Here is a 27,769-nt window from a genome sequence, read left to right as displayed (position 1 = left end):
TCTAGCGGTCAGACCTCAAACATAACTCATGCGCGTTGCCATTAGGGCCATTAATTCATTATTTTGCAAGATTGTAGTTCCTCAGGTTTTGTTGAAGCTAGAAAAGTTATTAGCCATACTATGTGTAGTGGATGGTGACATGGGACTGGTCTGAGGGTTGCTCTCTCCATGTTCAGTATGTTCAGGAGCAGTGGCTGCCACTGAGGGCTTTTGCATGTGTGGAAGCGTGAGCCATGACCCCCCTCTGTCCCTGCGCTGCAGTATTTCTCATCCCCTCTTCACAGTCCTGTGTTTGGTTCTGTTCCTATCTCTGTGGCGGCGCTGGGAGAAGCCGGTGATGTCACGCTCCCCGCCCTGTCAACCAAGCGCTGGCCGGTTGCCATGGATACGTCTGGGTGGGCAGCGGCCGCCTGCCACATCACACGGGAGGAGGCAGAGCAGACATCTGCCTTCGTGCGTGCTGTGTGTGTGCGAGTGTGCGAGTGTGCGCGGGAACATGTGTGCGCAGACTGTCAGATATAGAGGCAGAGAAAAGCAATGACAGACTGAGGCTGCAGAGGAAGAAGCTCCAACCGCACCGCGAGGTCCACCGGGTATTTATACATTTTACATCATGTGCTGCTCATGGTTGTGGCTACGTGTCTTTCTAGGCACAGTTCTTTCTCCTGCTGCTTATTTGTGTTGGTATAAGATGGATGAAATCCTCTAAACTCTTCCTTTGCTTCAGTCTGAATGGGCCCAGGTTTGCAAAAATAGACCTGCAACTGCTACTATGTGTTCATGTGACTCGAATGAAAGCAGATGAGAAACTCGTGATGTTTCTGTGACAAAGACCAGGTGAGTGGGTGAATTCGAACCTGTCAGCTCATGTTAATGACTCAGCGGAGGATGCAGGACCAGTGGATGAGATCCATTCGCTGTGATATGCAGTTATGATACACGCGGCCAGATATTGTAGCTTTAATCGCCAGTCAGTGCAGCTAAGCTTGTGTTTTCATTTGTCATAACAGCCTCTCGTGACCCCTCCGTCTCCTTCGATTGCAGGGCCGTGACGGCGTTAGCAACACAATGAGTGGGTTTCTACAATCATAATAATATGTCAGCGTCTGAGTGATGGATGAGTCCTGTTTGAAAAGCACTCGTGCTGCACTAAAAGGTCCATCGGGGGTTTGGATAGCGGCGCTGAAAGTGGTCTAACGTGGACCTTGAAGTATTTTAAAAACCACATCCTCAACACTTAGTCTTTGATGTCAACGTTGGAATGATGAGATTGTTTACATTAAAGAGAGGATTTACCTGAACTGAATGTCACATTCATCCATGGACCTATTTTGCTGCAGCTGGACTCAAAATGAAGACGTTTCTGAAATATTAATACACTCATGAAGCGAGGGAGGAGGAAGCACACAGCTGAGCTGAGGTGAAACGATCCAAAGTGAGCTGCACTTTTCTGGGCCTGTATTTGCCCTCGCGCTGCCACCGGGAGGCAAAACACAAATATACTCAGAGCGTTACGCAACGCAACACAACTCAGGGCCCTCAATGGACTCGCTGCAGTGAGAACAATGAGTCCTTCCTCAGCTCCACATCCAAGGCTTAATTGATAGTGAGAGGAGATCAGATGAGCTATCGATCCCCTGTTTAAACAGGCTGGAAGCAGAGGCGGGACTAATTACCCACACATTCAAAAGAGCAGACGTCAAACAAACAATGGTTCTAAAAGCGGCTCAACGCGGACGCGGTCGAGTCCCTGTTTACTCAGCCCGTCCGTAATGACAGGGACGCGTGGAAACGCTCCGTAGCGCCTTCTCCTGCGTGTCCTCACCGCCCTCGGAGCTGAGCGCAGTCAAACGCGCGTTACGTTATGGGATGTTCCAGTTGAGGGTCAGCAGCATCACACAACGACACCGCTGCTGTTCCTGTGTTTGCGTTTCTCATAATCTTTGCATAATTCCATAGATAATAAAGGCGCTCTTGTGCTTTCTCTGTATTTATTCTCCTTTTACTGACCAGCTGCTCCTCGTCTTCCACTCACTGCTGGTCACTGTCATGTTACAGGCCTCCATAAAAGAGCCACTGCTTTGTCTTTGTCACCTTCTGTCATTGAAGCGTCCACCGGTGTTTGTGTTTCAGTCAAACAGCCGTGAAACAGGACGGACACGGCGTCTGCAGCGCCGTGGAGTCCATCACACGTGCACTGGTGGAGACGGTTGTAGTTTTCACACAAAGAACTCAGAGTCGGTGCTGTATTTATCCTGACTGTTCACCTCTGTCCTTATCAATTGTGGAAAGACTCCTGTTGCCTGGGTAACAGGATATTCTGGGATGCTGTCCCACAGAGAGTAAATATAGACGCCACACCCTCTGTCTGAAACACACACACACACACACACACACACACACACACACACACACACACACACACACACACACACACACACACGCACACACACGCACACACACGTACACACGCACACACGCACACACGCACACGCACACACGCACACACGCACACACGCACACACGCACACACACACACACACACACACACACTGTCTCTCTGCTTTCAATCCTGCCTAAAAAAACTGCCTGAAACATTGTTTCACTTGCAAATGTAATTCATTTAATTTCAGGTTTTATGCGACTGAAGCATTTCTTCCTCCCACACGCTCTGTGTTTTTATTTTACCCGCTAGAGACAAACGTTTGTTAAAAGCCCTGAGAAATCCGTCTCAGACAGCTAAGCTCCTTACAATCAACATCTGAGACCCTGAGTCACAGTAATGACTGCTGACATTTAAATAATGTGTTCCAATGCTAGCTACCTTTCTGTAACAGATAAGGATCCATCATATGAGGTCATACGTGAGTTTGGCTGGATTCCACAATAATGAGATAATGACACACGAGCACCTAATTTAGTCTCTTAGACTCTTTAACTCCTGGAAATACAGAACAGCAGCCGTGTGTCCACGACTTTGAGCCTGCTCTGGTTTTCTACTTCCTGTCTGTTCCCAGACTGAGGAGCTAAATGAAGCAGCCTTCGGCCACAGGGACCCAGGCTGCAAACACACGGCGTGCAGTAAAAAGTCATCTTTGCGGCTTTGATCGCGTTTTTAACTGCACTGTCTCCTTTTTGAAACCTGACAAGACGTCTATTCACCCTCGGCTGAATGAAGCGATTCACGCTCCGCGGCTCCACAATCACAACTGTACTAGGCCACAATGGGGCCCCTTTGACCATTCAGGGCCCCGTTAATACCGGAGCTGCTGTTTCCCTGCCGTTCGTGACCGCGTACGATGTTGATGTTATTTCAGTGCCGGTGATAAGCTGCGGTCCGGTTAACAGAGTGCCTTTCATGCAGAGGCCTGATAGATGAGGCGCTGAAGTGAAGTCTGGGGCCAAACTGACACGGAGGCAGATTTCCTGAGTGATTGACGTCACTCAGGTGCTGTATTTGTAATGTGACCTGATCAATCAGCAGCACGTGGTGGATTAGCTTAAAGTGTGTCTGCTCCAGTAGCAGAGAGCAGTTCATCTCCAGCCTCCTACAAACACAACAGCCCAAGTGAGCTCACCGTGTCCCCACGTCTAAGGGAATAAGTGACTACTGCAATGCCTGATGGGAATCAGGAAGCTCCTCCCTGAGACACAAACGCAGGAAGTTCACGTGGAACCCAATCACTGTCTCTCTCTCTCTTTCATCCCACTCCCTCGCTCCGCTCTCACTCGCATCCCCTGTGTTTCGAGGAGCCGTTTGTGCGTCGGCACCAAGACGGAGCGCAGCTGGTTTGGCTCAGAACCCGTACGCTCGGTACCGGACAGTACCTCTGGATCACGTCCTCCAGCTTCTTGCCCTGCTCTTCGTCCTGCTCCAGCTGTCTCCGCCGCGCCTCCTCTTCCTCCACACCCATTCCTTGGAGGAGCCATCGCTCACGCATGGCTTTGGACTGAGGAGACACAAAAGGTCACACGCATGTTTATGGCAAATATGTACAGTAGGTTTGGAGAAAAATCTGCCTGACAGCATCACTACTACATGCTTTTATAATGTATTGGCTCCTGCAGTTTATTAGCAGCCAAAGGACCTTTTTTATTTAGACAAATAATTCAGAAATGTGTCAGGCGCCTGCCAAGCACCGCTACGAGAAATAAACAAACACTGTGGCCCACACAGCTTTTACACAACACAGAAAAACTCTAAACTCAGCCGCTGCTCACAGGAAAACAGTCTTTAGAGGTAAATGCGTCAGCTCAGTTCTATCTGCGTCCTTAAAACACGCAGGTACAGAAGAGAGGAGCCAGAATCCTCTAGAACCACAGGAGTGAAAGTACAGAGGCATCGTCCCATCGTCAAGATGGAGGCCAGAGTTGTGTGTTTATGTCATCAACGTCTCCGTCTCTCTCGTTTCCACAACACGCTGTCGCAGGGACGCTCTGCTTCACCTTCAGCTGTTTATTGTTACGCTGCCGCTCGGCTGCGGGTCCTCGAGCCGACAATTAACAGCGACACACTCGCACACACCTCCAGAAATGATTCAGAGAGCTCTTCTGAGAAACAGCCTCTCTGCTCCCGCGTGCTGTTTAGCAGACTTTCCATTTCCTGTTGACCTCTGACCTCTGACCCCTGAGAGCGAGGGACGGCGTGGGACTGTCATCAAGCTCAAATAACGAAGGTGGAATAGATACAAGTAAGTGCCTGGAGCACAATCAGCCTCATACTGAGCAGTACAGTATGTGTAGGTGAGGTCCGCCTGCTCTGAATCATCTCAGTAATTACTGTACACGGCCTCAGTCTTCATTCTGAGGAACTGTGAATGCTGCCGGCCAGAGGTCCTTATCAAAACTCTGGGCTCCAGTCTCCATTTCCTCTCCCAGGCCACGACGTCTCTGGAGATCACACTACAAAGCCTGCCTCTCGCTGCCTGGCTGTGTGGCACTCAGAGGTAATGGCCATTAAATGGGACTGCGTGGCCAGATGCTGATTCCATCTGCAGCCGAAGCCTGTTGGTGTTGTCTGTAACAGTGCACACAGCGGCTCTCTGGCCCTGGAGATCAACAGAGACCTGTGCTTTATGCAGTATCACATCCAAAACACTGAACAGAGCAGCGGGGCCGTAACGCGCTGACCTTCATACCCGTCGCTCTGAGGCGAGCGTTGCTTTAATGGCCAGACACACACGCACGCATGCTTTTAATCAACATTTCTCTTGATCCCATTTTTCCATAAATGGGTGTTAAATGCTGGAAAACCCTGGCGTGTAGGAATCAGGCTTATTTAATAGAAGACAAATTTATGCCAAAGACGTTTAACGACTCTAAACAGAGCACGGCACGTCGTTTTACTGCAAACATTAAAACCAAGGAGGAGTCGAGAACCCACTGCAGCTTCTGGACCCACAGAGTTCTTATTATGTTACATGTTGTTCTATATGATGCAGGAGGTCAAACACATCCCAGGTCTAGTTGGACGACTTCAACATCGTCCTGGATGTGTCACCGCTGTTGAATTTAGGTTTTGTCTTCGAACAAAGTTCATTTTCATTCAAAACTCTCCACGCAGCTCGGCAGCTGATGTGAGGGCGGGACACGCTGAATGCGGTGGCTTTGTGTATGAGGAGATGCCTACGCCTGGTGCGTCATGGCTTCTTCTAAATATTTGTACAAGGTTCACTGATGCCACATGTATTATCAACCTCTGAAGGCTGTTCGTCTTGAGCTTTTATTATTTAACATGGAGTCTCTGTTTACCTAAAGCTAAACTCTTGGCTTTCCAGTAGCGGCTGGCAGCAATTACCAGGGATCTGTGTGTGTTTGGGTCTGAGCGAGGCCTCTGCTGCTCAGATGGAGGAAGTCCCGGCTCTGAACAGGCCTGGACACCAGCACAGAAAAGACCGTGGAGCTGGATCGCATGCATCCGTGTGCATGAATGTTATCTACAAACGCTGGACCAATAGATCATTTACTGTGCTCCGCACTCGAACACAACCAACCTTGAGATGTTGGAGCTGTAGCACCAGGTCGTCCAGCTGGATCCTTTTGTCCTCAATCTCAGTTTGTCGTTTTCTCTTCTCCTGAGAGGAAACAGTGAAAAATAGAGACAGATATGGAGCTGAGCACGGTGACACACAACGTATGCATTGATAATCATTTACGGTTATAAGTCGTAAAATACTCAAGAAATGCATATAAATATAAAAATAGCAAAATAACGATACCAACAGTTTCTATTCATGATATTCATTTTATTCTGGAGACGAAACGATTGCATCTGGAGGGAAATGAGGCATCAGAGGTCGGAGGTCAGGGTCATCGTGCGTCGAGGGCTTTGCGTCTGCAGGCTGTGTATCGAGGACGGCTGACGTCCCTGAACGTCCCTGAGGTTGAATGTGAGGCGACGACAGCGATCTCTGACTTCAAGTGGGGCTGAATGGGGCTGACGTGTGGAGGCCAGGCCTGGTGGAAGGTGATTAGCGGGTTGGAGGCTAAATAAAACCGCGGAGCAGACGGAGGCCGTGCGGGGTCTTTGTTTTTAGATTCACTTTGACAAATGCATGGGAATCTAAACAAAGCAGATTCAAGCACAGCTGGGGCTCAAGGGCATGAGATGCTGTAAATGTGTGTGGCTTCATACCAAACACACACACGCACACGTGCGCATACATGCGCACACACGCGCACACACGCGCACACACGCACACACGCTCTCTGGGAGCAGAATGAGGATTGGTGGGACATTTCCTGTCGGTTAAAAATAACCACCAGGAAAAACCCCAAAACGTGAACGCAGCTTAGACATCGTCCTAAGAGTGAAGATAGAGAGTGAAGAGTAACGGCCAGAACAGATACGAAGCAGCGGCATGGAAGCAATGAAGCTGAATGTACGGTAGCAGCGTGTGCTGCTCTACATGTACAGTTTGTTGTTGATCTGAACCATTATTACATTTCAACTGTAAATAATCAGGAGTGCATGACTTCATACCTCAACCCAGATGTGTTGGGTCTGGAAACAGCACATCTGGGCCCAAGGTCAGCGCTCGCTACGTCACACACACTCCAGAGAGCAGAGATTCCCAGAGTTCAAGCAGACGACGGCCACCAGATGTCACATGTGACAAACACATACAGCAGCTGTGTTTTCTGTTTATGCAGTACTGATCTCACCTGGTCTGAACTGATGTCCTTTAGTTCATTATGTTCCTGTGTCCTGTTCTTTATTAAAATTTCAGTGAATACATGTGTTACTATCGCTGCTCTCATCAAAATTCCTCTAAAGTGGTGAAGTAAAAACAGAATAAATGACTCTGCGGCGTCGTAGAGTTTTAGAACAAAGACTCTGAACTCGGCTCCGTTCGCCACATTTTCCCCCTAGATCACATCCTCCTCCTCAGGGAAATATGTTGACATTCTTGGTGTCACTCGCAGCTTCCCACACTCTGACTCACTGCGTTTGGCCCTACTTGGCGCGCTGCTCACTGATACACAAAGCATCTCATTTCCCACTTCTGGTGACACATTGTCCAAGACACTGGACCCCAGGACAGAGTCCACTGTACAAAGCTGTGGAACTCCACCGGCCGAGCCACAGAGCAAATGGGCTGATGTAGCAGCTGAGTGGAAATGAATACAAAAAAAGAGAAGAAGAAGAGACGAGTGAGGAAAACGGCTGATGTCCTTTCCCTTTAGTGGGTTTGCATGACTGTGTGTGAGGTGACAGTTACAGGCGCAGGAGCTGAACTTGACAAACCACCGACATCGTTTATATGCATAGAATAATCAGGGTGTGAATCGGGGAAGGTGTGGCGTCACCCTCAGATGGGACTTTCTGCTGACGCTGGCGCTGTGAACGGACCAGAGCTGCAGAGCTCATGGGTCACATTCTGCACATACTAACACGCCCAGTGGAGACATCTCCCAGCGAAGATCATCTTCCGTGTAGTGGGGACAGAGACGCAAATGGAGTCCCGCTTCAAATGAACCGAACACATGTCTGGATCAATTACTCGAACCCACCTCCCTGTTGTTGGTCCTGGGAGTGAACACGGATCTGATAACATCCTGAGAGAGAAGCAGGAGGGCTTCGTCCTCCTCATGCTGTGTGTGAACAGTATCGTCCAAACTCATAGGATTATGTGAGCATTGACACTGACCTCTCAGTCCTCTGTAATGTTTGTTTACTACAAATCTGAGGACCCACTGCCACCGCATTAATTTTAGAAGCTGTGCTGCATTCACACCTCTCCTGTTTCCTGTACAGGAGCAGGTCCTCAGAGAATGCGTGCCGGGGCCGGGACAGCTGCTGCTAATTTTAGCCGGCATCTAATCCCCGGCATGCCCCACACTGCCTCCGTACCAACAAGCCACACACCCCGTCCTCTGCAAAGTGACTGCCGCCCCCCGCAGCTTCTCAGTTCACTGAAGTCCCTCCACCAGCGACCGCTGCAGTTCTGCTCTTTTCGGGCTTTAAGGTTCACCCCAGATGCAGCTTCGCTACAGGAGTGAGTCTGGTTCACTTGTGTGACTCAGACTCTGCTCATTACTCTGAAGAACACTGTTTACAGCTGTTCATGCAAATTCTGGCTTGTGACTGATATAAACGGTGGAAAATAAAAGCCGATTACAGAAACCGTGAAAGTTAAAAGCTAATTGGCAGCAAACTGTTTTATGGGAACGCACCAGAGCTGCTTTTCATCCCCTTTAAGGCACAAGACTTTTAAAGAGCGGCACATGAGCCGAACTGTAACATGTTTGACTTGGACAAAGACGCTGCCACTGAAACTCGGCTGCATCATTTAATTGTTAAAGGGAAAACCTCCAGTAGAAACAGACACGTGTGCTTCGGACCCGAGCAATGATTCAGTGCTGCCACTAAAGTCAACGTCCAGAAAGAAAGAAAAAACCCACACAAGCTGAAAGTCCACTCGCCTGCAGGCATGTGGCCCTGCCCCCCACTCTATTTACCCCCCCAACCCCCCTGCATGCCACAGTCACAGACCCCAGGACATGCCAAGGTCTAGCTTCACCCTGTGCTGGACTCCAGTAAGTGAATCTAGAACACGCACCAGTTTCCAGGACCCTGACGTACTTTAAAAGGAGCAGGAAGCAAAATAATTCATAACTGCATAAATCTTCCAGGATTATTCATAATCCCGGTAATGCAGCAAGGTAGACTGTAATTGTTGAGATTTAGGTTTTAAAAGGAAGTAACCCCCCCCCCCCCCCCCACACACACACACACACACACACACAAACACAGCCGTCATAGATCCCCATGCACCACTTCCTAATTCCCAGCAGACTGTGGCCGTGTGTGACTAAGAGTCCAAAGGGCTGAGGTCATCTGTGTAAACATATCACAGACACTGCACAGAAGCCTGTTAATAAGTACACACACACACACACACACACACACACACACACACACACACACACACACACACACACACACACACACACACACACACACACTTGCATATATATTTTGACATGCCACTTGTGGTGAGCAGGCCACACGGGCAACAGCTAATTAGAAAGAAGCCCTCACCGTTCATTGGTCGATTTTAAAACCACACACACACATACAAATACATGCAATCAGTTGTGTAGCAGAGCCCCTTCCATGCTGTGCTATAATTACACGTTAATAATATACCAATTACTAGGTCTGGATTTAACTGCATGACATCACAACTTTACCCTAATCTGACCAATTAGTTGCCATGGAAACCCACACCGCTGGCGGACGACGGCTGTAATCATTATCAGACTGTGGGAATGTGTGTGTGCAGACCAACGAGCCAACTGGCTAATCAGAGCCTCGCTTGTTTGGACGCCGTGAAGTGAGCGTCAGGTTGGAGAGCGGCGGTTCAGGTAAAGAGCGGACTGGTCCCACGCTCATTCCAGAGGAAGCTTCCACCGCTTGTGGTCTGCTAAAGTATTGATGAAGCCAGACACTGTTGGTGATGGTGATACTATCTATTATTGATGGAATCATTTGTGTGTCGGATGCAGATGTCCCACACAGACAGCTTTAACTGTCGCTGGGGAAATGCTGGGCACGCCTGTAACGCCGTCCAGCTTCTTCATGCGCCTCAGACCTGCGTTGTGTTTGGCAGAGTCTGCTCCTCAGCGAGTGTCAGCACGGTCGCCTGCTCAGACTGGGAAGTTATTAGCGCTGTTATGGTTTCTGATGCAGCATAAACACGCTCAGCTGAGAGAAGACAGACGCGGGAGACAAACGCTTTTCTCATGCGTCCACGGCCCGACTTCGCTTCGCGTCAAAGCTCACATTAGCAGCTGGAGTGAGCCTCAGTTTGGCCTTGGACCAAAATCATTTCACATGACAGCATAATCGGTGTTTTCATAGAGTTTTGCAAAAACAAAAAGTGCAAGAATGATGCAAGAAGCAAGAAATGTTTGTCCTTTGTGGGAACGTTGGGCTGTTTTCTTTACTCCAGCGGCCGACTGGTTTAAGAACATGCAGCCGGGCACGACTGCCATGTTCCAACGTGGCCAAAATAGTTTCTCCATCTGCTGTGTGTGTGTGTGTGTGTGTGTGTGTGTGTGTGTGTGTGTGTGTGTTGCCGTGGTTCTTCGCCGGTGCCAAATTTAGTCGTGGGCAACGAACCCCCGTCTAACAGTTGCTCTGAGGTCCTGCTCGCGCTGAGCCAAACGCTTCCACACATGCGTCACCAGTCAGGAAACGCAGAGAACAGCGAAACATGCTCTGGACCACCTCGCAGCTGAAAACGTTCCACTTTGGAAAGCAGATACACCTAAAAGCCTCAGACACGCGGCCAGCGTGCAAAAGGCTGAACTGGGTTTCCACCAACTTTCCCTCTGAGTTGTTTCCTCACGAAGAAAGTGAGATGGAGGATGATGAAAGCTGACACAGGCACAAGGAGTCAGAAAAGCAGCGCAGCCTCACTGAGGTTTGTTTTCTCAGCACCTCCGCGCTGTGATGACGTTGAACAACTTAAACTTTGCTTCGGAGCAAATAGAAAGGAGACCAGACGTGGCTGCTTTTTCTCGCCCTCTTCATGAGTCTGAACTCAGCAACGAGTTGCAGAAGGTGCCAGACGGGCTGCAGACCGTGTCGTGAATGACAGTGACGAGATCAAGGTGGTCGCGAAGGTCCTCGTGTTTCGCGTCACAGCAAAAACAGACAGGAGGTGGAACAAACAAACGGAGACGAGCAGATGAGAAGCAGACAGTCGACGCCAACGGGGACTTACCGCCAAGGCCTGCAGCCGCTCTTTGTGGAGCTGAGCCTCCTCACACGACATCCTGGGGGGAGGCGGGGGCAGAGGGGGGCGAAAGGAGAACGAGAGGTGAGACCGGGGAAGGCGGCGGGCGGCGGAGAGAGGGGAGAGATGGTGATGAAGACGGCGACGAAGAGGAGTAATCCAAGCACGGCCGGCGCTGAGACAGTGGGAAACGCAGCTCTCCTAGTCACCGACCATGTGCCTCGCACGCAGCCAGCTGCTCACATTTTCTCTCCCTCCGTCTCTATCACCCACTCTTTCCTTTGCACTCCCAACCATTTGTCCCCTCCCTCGCTCTCTTTTTTAGGCATGAGCCATGTGTGATTAAACAGCTGGGAGGAGCAGAGAGAGAGAGAGAGAGAGAGAGAGAGGGGGGGGGAGAGAGAGAGAGAGAGAGAGAGGGGGGAGAGAGAGAGAGAGAGAGAGGGGAGAGGGAGAGAGAGAGAGAGGGGGAGAGAGAGAGAGAGAGAGAGAGAGAGAGAGAGGGGGAGAGAGAGAGAGAGAGAGAGAGAGACTAGGAAAAGCATGGAAAAAAAGAAAGGGGGAAGAAAGAAAAAATGAGTGAGAAGTAGAATCATGGTCACATGATACACATTGAAAAGGTTCCTGAGAAAAGTTGAGGCAATTGAAGCAATATGAAAGAAATATTTCCAATCACTTAAGGGTGTTTTTTAAATCAATGTCCAATTCGCTCTACAGGTGTAAATGATTTCATTAATTGTTTTAATTATCTCTTGTTTAAGCAGTTTTGCAAACATTTATTAAAGATGAGATTTAAAATTAAAGATTTAAATTCATGTTTTTTTACACTGAATTTATTTAATTTTAAAGTATTTTAACTGGCACTAAGTTAAGATAAATAGAATAATCGTTCCGTGATGAACATTTGTTTATGTGTAAAATTATTTTATTACACAAGATAATTCCACCACATCATAAACGGGTCCAGACACAAGCTAATAGAATTTAAATCTACTGTGTTTTATTCCAAACGTCTGTGACCAGAGATGCTGCCTGCCCGCATACACACACACACACACACACACACACACACACACACACACACACACACACACACGCACACGCGCACGCGCGCACACACACACACACACACACACACACACGCACACGCACACACGCAATTTTTTTTTGCTCCAGAGCCTTTTAAAGCAGCAACCGTATTAACTTCCTGCTTTAGAAAAACAGAAACAGGAAACAAAAGGAAACATGACGATGACTCTGCGTGAACTGCAGACGAGCAGCTGTGGATGTAAAAGCTGTGGCGATAACTTTGGACACTGCAGAGTTTGTGTAAACGGGCCATTGTTACTGTACCTGTGTCCTAATTCCCTCCCTTTTGCAGGTATCTTTCATCTATCTTTCTCCCGTCTCTCCACCTTCTTCCTCTCCTCCTGTATCCTGTCTCTATACAGTCTCCATCTTTTTATACCCCCGTCGCATCCCTGCTCTCCTCCAGCCTCGTCTTCCTCCGCTCACTTCTAACTTTCATCCCTTCCTTCTTCCCACATCCTTTTCTCTTCCAAACCCTCCTTTCTCTCTCACCTGTCTTTGCTTCCAACCATCCACATCTTCATCCCACCTTCTCTCATTTTCTCCGTCCTCCTCCCTCTCCATCGCTGCTTCCTCAAGCAGACGCCCTTATAAGGAGAAACAGCAGCGGCCCTGACTGACTCTTTGGGGAATACAGAAGCATGCAGCACACACACCGACTCAACGGCCAAGATCTCAGTGCGAAAGGAGGAAAATGTGCATGACAAATAACTGCAGCGGGAGAGGACGTGTTCTGAGGAGCCACTGGGCAGCTGCAGGAGTTGAACAACTTCAAAATGAGCTTTTCAGCCCATGTATGAGTTCATGAGAGTTCATGAAGTCAGAGACACTGAGGATTTTGCTGTTTAGAAAGTTAGAAGATCTTCAACATGAGCACATGCAGGTTTATATGATTTATTAAAGGGATCTGTTTTCGAGTCTGGCCTCTGTGAAAGTCTCTGTTTGACCTGGATTTAAACCAATCCCATCTTTACGTTGGCTCCTCACTCTGTCATTACATAGCTGCCTACTTCACTGTTATTCAGCCCGTGTTCTATCTTTTCTATCCCGCTTTGCTCCCCTTCGCTCCGGCTTCAGCTGCGTCGTGGCTGAAGACAACAGCATCATTGTTCCTCTGCATCGCCGCGATGACCTCACTGCGCCGTCAGCCCCGCCTCCCTCACGTCCCAGCCCAGAGGTAATGGCCTCCAGATGTGGAAGCAGAGGCAGGAAAACACACACACAAATGTCACAGCATGCGGGAAGGAGCTCGCGTGAAGCAGCAAATGAGGACAGTAACAAGGAAGTAAAGAGAAACCAAACGTGCGCTCGTGTGTTTGCTTCATGCAGTCGCCTTCAACTCTCCTAAATACCTGGAGCACATGCAGAAGAGGAAGCCACGCATCTGGTGGAGTTATTGCACTGTGTGTGTGTGTGTGTGTGTGTGTGTGTGTGTGTGTGTGTGTGTGTGTGTGTGTGTGTGTGTGTGTGTGTGTGTGTGTGTGTGTGTGAAGAAAGAAGCAACCCAAACAGACGTATGTGAGCGTATTGGGCTTCCTCTGTGTCATTTTTTTAAATTTTGAATTCACGTATTCTTTAAAAATGCTTCATTTTGTACCCAAGATAATACACAGAACTGTACCCACCTGAGCTCTCACTTAAGGCTGCAGCTATTTTCTCATTACCATCACTTTCTCTTAAGAGTTCTGTGTGTGTGTGTGTGTGTGTGTGTGTGTGTGTGTGTGTGTGTGTGTGTGTGTGTGTGTGTGTGTGTGTGTGTGTGTGTGTGTGTGTGTGTGTAATAAATAGCAGCGGAGAACGGGCTGTCTGCCATCGTGGTATCTGCAATCTACCACAAATACTACCGGGTCTTCTTGCTGAATCAGTGAACAGCCCAGAGAGAGCACTGGGTGCGTGATTAATGATGAGGCTGCAGCCCAGAGTAGAGAAACGGGGACAGAGAGTAGGTGAAGCGCTGAGGCCCACTGCCTCATTTCCACAATTATGACATTAACTATTGATGCATCAGCTCTGAATGTCTGCTTCTTTGCCTCCCCGTCTCATGGGTGTGGCTCTGACAGAGGACACACACACACACACACACACACACACACACACACACACACACACACACACACACACACACACACACACACACACGCACACACACACACACATCACTGCGACCTGTCATTCACCGTGTTGAAAGCTTCCCACTTCCTGCTTACTGTACATGTCCTGTAGGACCAGAGGAGCAATCACTCAAACCAGCTAATACTCAGCTGACATGTGAGGATGTATTTAAATCTACAAATGCATAAGCTCTGTGTTTACACAACATTATGGAGAACAGAGAGAGAAATGAGATCAGGTCAACTGAACAGGCTTTAATTTGAGCATTCTTCTTCAGATTGCTCCTTTAGTTGCGCTGCAGCCATATGGATCAGCAGTGGCCTCTTCCACCTACACAGCTCTGAATACGAACAACAACTCCCACTCTCCTGTTCCTACTACAGCATCTCTGGCAGTGCTTTCCTCACCGGTTCAGACACCAGACACTGACAGCAGTGCTGCTGTGGAAGTACAGCTTCAGCTTCCTTAAGCTTCACAACATCTGAGCCCTGCTCTTCTTTGGGGTTTTTCTATGTGCCAGTCTTTGCCTTGAAATTGCAGCTCAAGTGTCAGAGTGACTTGAAAGCTTTGCTGATGCTGCTGTATTCCTGGTTCTTGTGGGGGACAACATCAAATCCTGACAGCTGGCATCTGCTCAGCAGCTCCAAAGTTAAACGATGTCACACACGGCCGGCGTTTTCCTCAGCGCTGGCTGCAATTTCATATTATTAAATAGGAATTGAGGCTTAGGAGTAGTAGACAATGTCACCAAATGAATGGTATATTTATTCTCTCTCTCTCTCACACACACACACACACACACACACACACACAGGTCTGCAGTATGGCGGCTGTGCAGCCCTCACACTTACTGTGGGAGATCATTACACATGCACGCCTGTTCCCACACTCGAGTATGAGTGAAGAGCAGCGGTGCAACATTCAGGCAGTCGTGGTACCGGACCGATGACAAAGACAAGGCAGGAAGAGGACAGTGGAGCCACAGGAGGCCGTGGGGCTGGTGTGCAGCGAGGCGAGGCGCTGTCGCTGCGGAGGAAGTGTGAAGGAGAAAAGCCATGCAGAGAGCGGAGGGAGGAGTACATGCTGTACCGCGTGTCTCCTCTCCAGTCATGACTGAGCAGCAGCCTCGCCGTGACAGAGCTCCCGTTCCCATGGCAACCCAGCCCGTCAGATGGAGAGGAGAGGGCAGGACGAGGGGAGACGGAGGCATGGATGAACAGAAGGGCGAGGATGAAGACTGTACTTACGGCGCCGTGGCCGTGCCGTTCCTCTGCAAAGGTGTGTCTGACATGGCTGCAGCAGCGCCTGCTCCTCGCGCTCCTTTTGTCTCTATCCTCTCCTGTCCTCTTGAGTTGTGTCCCGCTCTGCTGTCGTTTCCTCCTCCTCCTCCTCCTCCCGTCAGAGCAGCCGCTGCTGCCGCTCCTGCGTCCGCCCGCTCGGCCGGCGGCAGCGAATGGGTGGAAGCATGTTTGTGCGCGCGTGCCGCAGGAAAGGGAGCGCGGCCGCTTTGTATGCAGAGAGGGAGCAGGTTGGAGCAAGAAGGATGAGCACAGCAGGGAGGAGACTGGAGACAAGGTAGGTGTGAGGCATGAGCGAGAGAGGAGCGCAGAGGAGAGAGAGCGCCTTAGGGGAGTTCCAGTATAATGGAAGGAGCAGCCAACCTGGCTCCGTCAGGCTGCTTCCCTGAGAACAACCTCTCCCCTTGGAGACAATGGAGGGATTCATTTAAAGGGACCGACATGAGTGTCACACAGATGTGTGGACCAAGAGCCCGGCGGGACGCCATGGCAACCAGAGGATGGTCCGTCCACGTCCAGGTCACCAGCAGCCGCTGATCTGGTCGTGTGATCATCACAGCCACCTCTGCTGTGTTACGTGTGATTATATGTTGTGATGCGGTGATCTGGCCGCTTCCTGCCTGCGGTTTAAGATGAATAATAACAGAGACGAGCGCGACGACAAGTCGACCCAAGAGTCGGTCAAGGCGCCTGTTCGCTGCAGAACGGAGCAACAGAGAATTTTCCTCAAAGGCCCCTCAGTGGAACTGCGAGAGCATTTCATGTGTCGAGAAGCTAAATGTACAGACGCAGCTCAACTCCTCCGAATGAACACGAGCAGCAGGCGTTTACACGAGCGTTCCTTCAAACTGGGCTTTTCATCTGTCGCTTCCGCCAGCGACGGTTTAGTTTAAGGGACGCGACGGGGAGCGATCTAAACAAGTGAAGGTCACACGTCGAGGTGTCAGGACGTTCTGCGTTCCTTTCTGTCACGTTCTCATGTATCTCTTGCAGAGATAATTTCTTCTTGACGTATCTCCGCCCTCTCGGCTGCTTCCTCCTCCTCCTCCTCTTCTTCTCCCCACAGACCGTGCGGCCCTCATGGTTATCATATTGCATGGTATGCCTGTCATCCAGGCTCTTCTTTAGGTAGTGACCTTAAATGGTCATCTGACATGCAGCTGCCCCCCCCGCAGAGTTATGTTGCCCTAATAGTTTATTACAGCATCATGTTGGATTAAAAACCCTGAACTATGACCTTGATCCTCCTCAGGTGAAATAAAGGCCTCTCCTTAAAGTCCTTATTGAACCAAGGCCCTGTGTTTGGCTGTGAGGCGTTCATCAGGCCGGATGTGTGAAGGACGTCCCATGATCTTACTTACACAACCATCTCTGACGCCTTTCATTTCTTTCATTTTTATAATATGGCTCCATCTTGTGGTCAATACAAAAAGCACACGTGCAAACCTTAAATTAATCAAATTCAAACTAACTTTTTTTAATCTCTAAATATAAAAAGTCAAGCTTTAATATGCAAACTCCCTTTAATAGTGGCACAAGTGATGCACAAATCTGTCCTGAAAGTTGATGCCTGACTAATGGACCTGCAGAATATGTGCCATTTATAGAGAATGAACTGACTTGGACTTTCTGTAGTTGCACTGAGGGGTCACGTTCACTAGAGGGAGCTGTTAGTCAGATTTAATGCACATTATGTTTTATCTACTAAGGCTTCAAAGTCATGATTAAAATAAAAACATGCATCCATGAAAAGCTCACGCCCCCTGTGGTGATGACAGTGCTACTGTATAACTACATGTAAATGCATTAGTTCTGTGTGAATGACCTGTGTTTATACCTCTTCCATCGCGGGGTTGTTTGATCAGGAAACGTACGGTTTTGCAGGCTCAGTCCTGTACATGTAGACACTCAGACTGACACAGACCCACACACACCTAACGACGCCGACAGTGAACAAGTGGGTGATGCCTTCTGCTCCAGCGGGCGCTGGTCGTTGATCCAGAAAGTCTGTCAGCTTAGATAAGACAGCGATACCGCAGGAACCACAACTGGGATTTACTGTGACCCACTTCAGAGGTGCTGCCAGTTTTCCTACAGCAAATATAACATTTCGTGCATGCAGGACAAAATGGCTTTAAATGAGTTGCTTGTGGAAATCAGTACTATTAAGCAGCACGACATTTACGTGTTTATGATTTCTCAGTTTCATTGGAGCTGTTAGGTAATAAATCTACTATTACTATACGACATTAGTAGGTGTTTCTAATGCACTATGGCCATTATCTCTCATGCACCGCAGAAAGAGAGAGGGAGAGAGAGAGAGAACGTTTTTAACATTACAGTTACTATATTGTAGGTCAAGTTGTGCAGATTGTTCTCTGAAGCCAGATTCTTATTTTTTATTTTTTATCTGAAAGATAGAACACGTTTGACTCCATTGTCATAAATTATAAATGAACAAGCTAAACAAGTTAGTCAAACCTGTTCCTCACTTAAAGTAGTGAATGTAAATGTGGGGTTTCACCTGAGCAAAGCTATTCAGGACACATACTAAACTGTGATACTACAACCTGCAGTTGTGCGATCCACTTTAGCAGCACAACATACGAGTGGTTGCCAACAAGGAGGCGATAAACAATTCATTAACATCCTGAGCAGGATTTGGGTGACGATGAAGGAGGATCTGTCTATTCAGGGCAAAGGTAGTGAGGCTAATTAAAATTTAAATCCACAATCTTAAAAGATTCACAAAAGTGTATCAAAAGTCTACTTTTACACATACACACTGCTACTTACACCACAGCAACATAGTACTTGAAGTGATGAAATCTGAGCTTTTAAAAAGTAGGAAGCATTGATAAAATCAATCAACTTTTCATCCTCTACTTTTGTGTCAGTCGCCCGTTTCTGCCTGAACCTAGTGATACTGTGTTTTTTTTGTCAGGCTGAGGACACATATCAACCTGAGGTTTAGGTCTTTAGTTTATATAACGAGATACAGTAGAATAAGTTTCTATCAATGTCCAGAAGTGTTTTAAGGCTTCCATCAATAAGATCTGTGAATAAATCATCACTGAGGAAAGTGTTGCTTAATAATTAATCAATTTGCCTAAAGACGGCTCATCTAGCTTCAGTAGAGACACATTACCTGTAGTAATAGTTGTGTTTGGATCACTGATGGTTGGGCCTGCATGGCAGAGATATTATACATTTCTGTGAAGGGGGGGGCATTTGGTAAAAGGGCTTTGGGATTAAACTAGGAAATCCCAAACACTGGATTAGAGGAGGGGGAGGCGTGTGGGAAGAATTTGAGGGGAACCCTGTGCTCAGAGGGTGGAGGAGCTGCACTGTGTACAGTACGAGTCCATTGTGTGTGTGTGTGTGTGTGCGCGCAGCTGTGGCACGCAAAAGAAGGCCAAGGCCCCCGAGACAAACGTGGCCGCTTACCCGCTCGGTTGCCATGGCGACGGGGAGATGGGAAAGGCTCTGTCGGAATTGCCATTAAAATGGAAAGAAGCACAGCCCTGCATGCCTACACACACACACACACACACACACACACACACACACACACACACACAAAGACAAAACAAGCAAGCAGACAAACACACACAAACACTCCTCAGTTTAAGTAGCACGGATGGTGTTTATCAAATGAGAGATGTGAATATTTGATGTAAATATGTAACCCAGCCATGATTTATACCACAATCAGTGTGTGTTTGTGTGTGTGTGAGAGAGAGAGGGTAATAACAGAACAATAAAATAATGCTGTGGAAGCACATATAGCTGGACCCAGATGGCTGCTTAAAGGGACCGCTGAGAGTGTATTTTACTGTATAACACGTGACATGGTCTTTAGAAACACAAGTTTTTCACAGAGCTTCGTGGGACGTAATTAGGTTTATACTTGTGTTGGCAATTAGGAAATTGATGATTTTAACCTAAGTGTTTAAAGGCTAAATTACATTCATTCATTACAGTCATTATGCCTTCTCACACACACACACACACACACACACACACACACACACACACACACACACGTTTGCTGGTTAGTTCACTAGCTATTTGCAACATCCAAGATGAAGTCCAACCCCCAAAACTGTGTAAAGCATAGATGTAAAAAGAGGTGAGCCATATGAGCATTTGGCCTTGCATGAGAGAATGTGTCTTTTTGAAAGGTCTTACAACATTGTGAAGAAAAAAAACCTTCCATAATCTCATAGGAAAAATAAGGTTTGACTGAGTTTCTAAGGTTTGTGAAGCGCTCCAAGTGAGATCATTAAACTGAGTCCTTGACCTAATCCATGAATATATAGAGCATGTGAAGCTTGAACACCAGAAACAACGAAACACCTAACAGGAGACTCACAATGTACGGAATCCATAGCTGGACGCTTGACTTCATTTCAAATTCAGAAACATGGAACGAGACAATAACATAGAGAGCAACGAACGAAAAGGCTGGAGGGAACGAGGCAAAGCAAAAGGGAACAGGTGAGTTGGATTGACTGATGATTGGAAACAGGGAAAGATCAAGTGGGTGTGGCTAAATACACGGGGCGTGGTCAGACAAGGGGGCGTGGCGTCAGAGAGTAGGGGAGAGAGAGAGAGAGAGAGAGAGAGAGAGAGAGAGAGACTCGTCCCGGGTCTGACCCGAGCAAGGCTCCTGTTGTGATTATGATCATGATGCCACCTCATTCTAAAAACTGAGGTACAGCTGGTGCATTCATTTGATTTGATCTGATATAATATAGAATAATTCAACCACGTTCATGAGGCCACGTACTGTACCTACAAAAGGACTAAAAGGAACCTCAGGGGGAAACAGTTTTTCTCTTCAAACAGAAACCTATTAAGAGGAAGTCCTTTATTCAATCAGGGCAGTTGATGTGAGAGCTGCGATGGTGATGATATATTTTACATATATCTGCTTTGATGAGAAGTTTTTTGCTTTTACTGTAACGTTCTCCTTCTCTTCGTGTGCGACCTCCACACTCCTGCATTTGTCATGATCCACGAGGCCCAAGGAAACCTTCAAAAACACAGCCCTGTAATCCTGCTGCTGCTTTGCTGCCTGCATAATCCTGCTCTTCAGGCTCTGGATCTCTCTGCTTTCATATCAAGCATTTCTTTATATGATTCTTTCTTCTTAGACTCTTGCATCTTAATTTAGGCGGCGCCTCCTACTTCTTCTCTTCGCTGTCATCGATTTTCACAGACTGTACAGTACAGAGTCATTGTTACGCTGCCCCCCTTTACCCCCAGTAGCTTTTCACAAGACAAACAATCATAAGCTTAAATAACTTTTAGCCACTGTTTGTCATGTTAGTATGATATTTGTGTGACATTTCTGTTAGATGGACGTCTAGAAGCTGGTGGAGCCATCGTAGTTACAGCAGGTGATGCCAGTGTGTCAGACTTGTTTAAAGCTTAATGACATAAACTCAGTCATCTGCACAGTGACATTAATGTTGAATGTAGCTGCGTGAATCTCTGGCCTCACTGTTTTTAACTGACCCGCTTTAATTGCCTCTTAAATCTGCCACAGGCCTCAGCTCCCATCAGCGTCTCCTCCTTGTGTCTTTAAGTCTCCCCAACCCCCATCCAAGTCTCTGCTGATTGGCCAGATGGTGAAAGACTTCTGGAGGGCTGGAACAGGCCCAGCTGGAGAACAGACTTCTAAAACTCTGCAGCAGCTTCTGATTCTGGTGGAAGACGCTTGTGAAAAGAGTTCATCCAGAAGGTGAAGAGATCAAAACAAAGCATAACATGAGGTCTAATACATTCCTTTTAAAAAGCTGAATTAAATGAGCCATTTGTTGTAAAATGCCCAGTGGTGAAAGCTTCTAAAGGAGGTTCAGTTGTCATGAATGCTTTCAACAGGCACTGTTTATTATATTACATCTCTCCCATAGTCTGCTAATGCGTTTACTGCACTGTTGACATTTACGTCAGCAACATGAGTCCAGTGTGTGCAGGCTCTAAAACACTCATTTACTCCGACAATCAAACGTTGTTGTTTGCGTCAATTCACTGTGTCCATGGTGATAAAGTCACTTTAATGAGACAACAGTGACCTTTGGAGGGAGAATTAGCATCAGGGTTGAAAAAAGCAAAGGACACGGCTTCATTCACCCATACACACGACTGTCCCTTCATCCCCACGACTGTCCGTTGGTCCATGCATCCATCCATCCATCCATCCATCCATCCATCCATCCATCCATCCATCCATCCATCCATCCATCCATCCATCCATCCATCCATCCATCCATCCATCCATCCATCCATCCATCCATCCATCCACATGTTGGCATGTATTTATGCATAAACGTGTGGCTGTGCTGTCTTTACTGACCTGTGAGAAGAGGCGACTTAACGCGAGGAGGGGAGGTGAAGCTTGAGTGTGATTAATAGGAAAGGAGAGGAAGAAACAAAAGGTGGTGCGTTGTATTATTTATCCTCATATTCATTATTTATCCTCGTGGACAGTGGACAGAACGTTTCTGCTGCGGCCAGTGAAAAACTTGTGGAACTAAGTGTGTGTAATTAAATCAAAATGTATGTGAGAATTTCCCATTTTTCTAGGTTTTTTTGGACACTTCAGTGTCTGAGCTAACTCCATAACTAATGTGTCTGCTCCTGTGTGTGTGTGTGTGTGTGTGTGTGTGTGTGTGTGTGTGTGTGTGTGTGTGTGTGTGAGTCACAGTGCTTCTTTGAGCGCTCACCGTCTTTAATGGAGATTAATCCTGCCTCCTCTGCCTTACAGCGCTGATTTAATCACACAAATAGGCAGCGCTGCTACCTGTGTGTGTCTGTGTGATGCGTACGTGTGGACGTTCAGGTCAGACCGCGCACACAGAGCACTCCCTAAGGCCTGTGTGTGCTTGTGTGTCGGAATGGTTGTGTGTTTCTTTCCACGCCTGTTGAAACAATTGCGATCTGCTGCTCCCCACATTTTTAAGTTGGTTTTATTTGGGTCAGAGTCTGCGTTTGTGGATGGGATTGGAATAAAAATGAATTCGCCTGAGGTTAGTTAAAGCATGTGATGTGAGGTTAGCGCGATGAGAAGGTTACTGCAGATTTAGGATTTGTGTTTTGAGTAAAGATCTAAAATAGTGAGGCTAAGATTAATCTTCAGCCTGAAGTGATGTACAGTCTATGGAATGAAGTCTGTCAGAGAAAGTCCTTTAAAAGTTTTCCATGTGCGCGCATCCGTCTATCGACTCAAAGTGAATTGCTTAATTGACGTCGCTATGGTAACCTTTTCCCAGGCATCATTTGCTGATAACCTCATTCACACTTCCACAGGCTTCTGAGAACATCTGTTTCCATTCAGTTTGAACTGTTTACTTGAAGAGGCATTTGCTATAGCACACTTATAAATAAAAATGATTTATAACTTATAATGATTTTCTTGTGTTTTGTCAGAAATAAAAAGTAATCTGGGGTTAAATATATTTAAAATGTGATATAAGCACAAAATACATTGTTTTATTTTGAAAGAAATTGCAAGGTTCCCCCATGTTGAACAAGGACGGAACTAGAATCCAGACGGCACGTAATTGTTTGGGATGCAGCCACCAGAGGCCGGTTCATAGACAACGTTTGAAATGTCAGATTTAATAGCTCAGCGCCCGTAATGGCTCTGTCTCCTTGCTCCTCTTCTGTAGCACTGATTTGAAAAGACATACAATAACTCAGCGCTCGCGCAGAACTGTCTGCGAGGTTTCATTTCACTCGTGGCGGCCGTTGCGGCTCTGGAGGACTTCACTCATAGCACGGGTTTGTCTGGGGAAATCCCGCTTCGCCGCCTTCAGATGCATTCACGCAGAAAGCAGGAGATGGAGAATGAGAAACGCAGAAGAATGAAGACGACGGGAAGTGTAGAACCAACAAGAGTTTATGATCAAAACAAAGGCAGAGAATGAAGCAGAGCTGGAAGAGCGTCGCAGTTTACGGCCGATGCAGATGAAAGCTCCAGCTCCACAGAACCGGGCTTTTGTCTCCGCTCGCTAATCCTCAGCGCAGCCGCGTCTCCCTGTTCCTTGAGCCCACATCCTCGTACGTCCCCAGTCTGTGCTTTTCCCATCATCCCTCTCCTCTCTGACTTTAAGCACACGCTTTTCCCTATTGCCCCCTCTCATGGACCCTGCCCCCTGCACCACCTCCCCCCACCTCCGCGTGATCCCCTCAAAGCTTCATGTCAGCATTAGTGTACGATCAGGAAGCGGCGCAGCACACATTAGGCCAGACAGCTGCTGCACGAGTCTGGGACTCGGAGGCACAGACGGGGTCTAGGTCAATGCCGGCATCTGGGCATTGGGGGGGGGGGGGGGGGGGGGGGGGTGCTCAGCAGGAGTAAAGTGTAGCAGCAGTCCTTCTAATTATGAGCTGTGATATTTATTACAGAACTGAACCCAGACGCTTCACACACGATGGGTCTCCTCCATCAGCAGCTCTACATGTTGGTTGGCTGATGACTGTGGTCATGGAAACAACCCTCGTCCTGTACATTAGAGTCTACTTTCATCAAGGACGCGTTTCAGCAGCTGGACCAGACGTCATCATATACTGGTGTCTAATCGGACCTGATTTCCCTTTGATTTCCCTCTTTATCGTCATCAACCACTCCAAGACTTCTCCTTTCAGCTTTTCACCACCTTCCTTCCTCCTCCTCCCCTCTCCTTCTCCAGGCTCCGGGTCATCCTCCCTGACCTCCGTCGGCTGACCTCTCCCTCTCCGCTGCTTTAGGAGCTGAGCGCTCCCACCCTGGCCTCAGTTTGTTGGTTACCACGACAACCTCCGGAGCCAAGTTATTTATAGCAGCGGATCAGCGTGACTCCCACACAATACAGGCTGTGTGTGGACACATTCTGCTGGTTTTTCTATATATTTGTGTCTTTGTACGAACCTTCAGACAAACGATGAAGCCCAGAATGCCGCCGGAGAACTGTCACTCTCGTCTGAGTGGATTTTTTTATTCCTGCCCTTTTCTTTATGGTGATCGCTGGTAGTATTCGTTGGCGGAGTAAAAGCAAAATATGACAGGTGGACACAGAATAACCCATGGTTGATGTGTGTGGGCATGAGCTGACAATAAAATAATGTTTACAGTCTGTAGAATCTATTAATGTGCTTCATGTGGTTGAGATTAGAAGGAACAGTTTGGTTGTTTGCCAGAAGTTCATGAATCAACAAATAAAGATTGGAAAAATACATTTGCAAGACACAAAATAAACCACAGTATACTACTACTGTATTATATTATTATCTTTTAATATAAATAATATAGCACCTACTACAACATCATGAGACCAAAGCCAATGCGATTGACTCGCTCTGTTCCCAAACCTTGCTTGTCACGTTTATCTTTGTGTTTTGTTTGTTAATTCTTATCAATGGAAACCATATGAAACCAGTAATATGAGATGTGATGTGAGGACGTGGGCGCGGCAGATTCTGCCTGCTTCAAAAATCAATGCTGGCAGTAATAATTAATTAGAACTGGTTGTATCTCAGACCTGGTGGTAAAATATCTTTTTTTGCTTACTGTGCATTTCTTGATTTTATGGCCTATTGTTTTTTTTTTAATATATGTTTGTTTCCATTGCTGATGAATGAGTGAATCTGTGGTGTCACTCAGACACAGTGCTACATGTGCAGCCTCTCCATTGTCTGCTCTGAGTCTGTGTGAACGGCCGCGCTCAGGTCCCTCCGGCAACGCTGCTCACAGCCAAGGCCGGCGCTTCATGGCCAGCCTGTTGCGTTACCACGGCAACCGCCCCGCCGCTAAGGTGCTACCGGGAAACCAAACACCCTCCCGATCGATGCGCTGCCTGAATAATGGGGCCGTAGGCGCGCAGGCGCACGCACGCGCAGGTCTCAGCGCGACACTGAAGCACCATCAATGAGGAGACGATAGCGCGGATTCAGCCACTTATTCAGATAGAGCACAGCGGGGAGGACGGGGGAGAAAGACTCTTTTGAAACCCACTGAGGCACTTAACCGAGTGCCGAGGAGAGGAGTCCTGACAGTTGGCAAACTGCTGAAGAGAGAGATCTGGAGTGTGACTATCAGCAGCCTCTCAGAACCTGGAGGAATGAGCAGAGCGCGGGTCCAGAGAACAGCTCATATGTGAAAGGAGCACGTGGCTGCAGAGCAGAGCGGTCTCTGATCGGCAGCTTTTACTCCCACCGTGAATCATAAATCATAAATGAATGTTTCAGGCTTTGCCTCCTGGGACCTCTGATCACATATTTACACAATTATCATTTGCTGTTGTTTGACGATGACCTGCAGCCTTGATTTGAACTGTGGTGCTTCTTTCTGTTATGCTACTTTCCTTTTCTGGTTTGAAGCTTCTTAATTGTCACGCGTGCGAAATGTTAATTATATTTTGAAGCTGTTGTGCTCAATTTGCATAACGTTAAAGTCTGGGAGGGTTATTAGGAGCCGAGCAGCAGGGGAGGAACGCGCGGCCACGTGCGACCTCTCCACCGCTGCCTTCGCTTTGATCCTAACTCATTTTGCTGCATCATTATACAGCAGTGCGTGCGGTTATTAATAAAACACGCTCGTTACAACATGTTACGACGGTGAAACGCGACACTGTGCTGTTGAGTCTGTGAAGCGACTGTGCCAGAATAATGTCGGGCATAGTGTGTATGAGATGACAAACTACACAGCGTGAGATGTAGTGAAAGCTGATATTGCTTTCCTGTGTGTGTGTGCGTGTGTGTGTGTGCATGTGTGTGTGTGTGTGTGTGCGTGCGTGCGTGTGTGTGTATGTGTGCGTGTGTGTTTGTGCGCGCGTTTGCATCTGTGTGTGTGTGCATGCGTGCGTGCGTGTGCGTGTGTGTGTGTGTGCATGTGTGTGTGTGCGTGTGTGTGTGTGTGTGGTTCCCCAGAGGCAGCAGGCATATGGATTCGGAGCACACTGAAATGAAAACGCTCAGTTTGATCATTGACTCTGATTTGAAACTGATTTAAACACGCGCACCCTAAATAAATGTTTGTCTAGTTCAGGCAGCAGGAGGAGGATGTGCAGACTGGTGAGGGCTTGATTAAACTGTGGCCATCGTCACGTCCTCTCCGTTTTATGTAACCGTGGTGGCTCTGCAGTGAGTCCCATCAGACTGAAACCTCATGCTCTGCTTCCGCCTCAGCGTGGGAGAAGTCGTGACGCAGCTAGTTTCCCACTCCACCGTCTGTTTGTGTGAACGACTCCCTGATTCTGACCCGTCAACAGGCCCGCAGCCTCTCAGGGCTGCAGCTGACTGGACGGCCGCTCGCCTCCGGGCGCGACGGTGCTGGAGGCCTCATTCTGCGCTGGGTGCGAGTTCAGCTGAGACTCACGGTTAAAGTCGCACAACGCTCGATCAAATATTAGGAAGCACAAACAACCTGACGAATCACTTTCCCACGACAGACTTTCCAGAATTAGAACCTTGGGAACCAGAGTTTTCCAAAATGCTTGTTCCCTGAGGACGCGGCTGCCTGTGGAGTTAGACTTAAGCTCTATAGATAAAGTAAACAAACAGCGCTGATATAGAAAGTTAAGAATTAACATTCAGACACCACCAGTTTAGGTATAAGTGCAGAATAACCCCCCAGATTCAGCATGACAGGTCCCTCATCCCATCTTCACACATGATTATTATTACTATCTTTATTGTTGAACTTGTGCTGAGTGCGGTCTTTTACAGTCAGGCCAGTTTTCTGCTCGCTTTGCTTGCTGTGACTGAAGGCCACAGAGAGACGCCAGTGACTGAGGGCTGGAAGAGGGGGGGCCTGAGTGCAGAGTGTAATGTGGCGTGCTCGCTGCATCCAGATCACTGAACACACCAGTGTTTCCTTGGTCGTTTCTTGCAGCAGACGCAGGCGGCCTGGTTTCCCCTCAGCGCGTCTGCAGCCGTGATGCAGTCGCGGTGCTGAAGCGGGGGTCACAGAGGTGCAACTGTGGGTTACGTTGCTTTGACATATGTTACGCAATAACAGACTGATATGAGATTTAA

At 47.9% G+C, this 27,769-nt stretch overlaps 1 protein-coding gene across 7 annotated transcripts in view; it reads right to left on the bottom strand.

Moving 5' to 3' along the window:
- Positions 1–16,066, bottom strand: part of LOC114867165 (A-kinase anchor protein 2) — a 44,410-nt gene extending 28,344 nt beyond the window's left edge. For 3 of the 7 annotated variants that reach the window (XM_029169597.3, XM_029169600.3, XM_029169595.3), the window contains exons 1-4: positions 15,695–15,876; positions 11,235–11,286; positions 5,994–6,074; positions 3,829–3,950 (exon numbers count right to left, since the gene is read on the bottom strand). In XM_029169597.3, the coding sequence (XP_029025430.1) occupies positions 3,829–3,950; positions 5,994–6,074; positions 11,235–11,286; positions 15,695–15,738 (299 nt within the window). In that variant the 5' untranslated portion in view covers positions 15,739–15,876. Of the gene's footprint in view, positions 1–3,828; positions 3,951–5,993; positions 6,075–11,234; positions 11,597–15,694 lie in introns of all 7 variants that reach the window. The other 4 variants (XM_029169599.3, XM_029169596.3, XM_055513519.1 and 1 more) reach the window with 4 other exon arrangements.
- Between the last annotated feature and the right edge of the window lie 11,703 nt (positions 16,067–27,769).

The sequence above is a fragment of the Betta splendens genome, chromosome 12 (genome assembly GCF_900634795.4).
Source record: "Betta splendens chromosome 12, fBetSpl5.4, whole genome shotgun sequence".
NCBI classification, from domain to species: Eukaryota; Metazoa; Chordata; class Actinopteri; order Anabantiformes; family Osphronemidae; genus Betta; species Betta splendens.
Note: the sequence above shows the minus strand (reverse complement) of the source record. Positions and strands in the feature narration are given on the sequence as shown.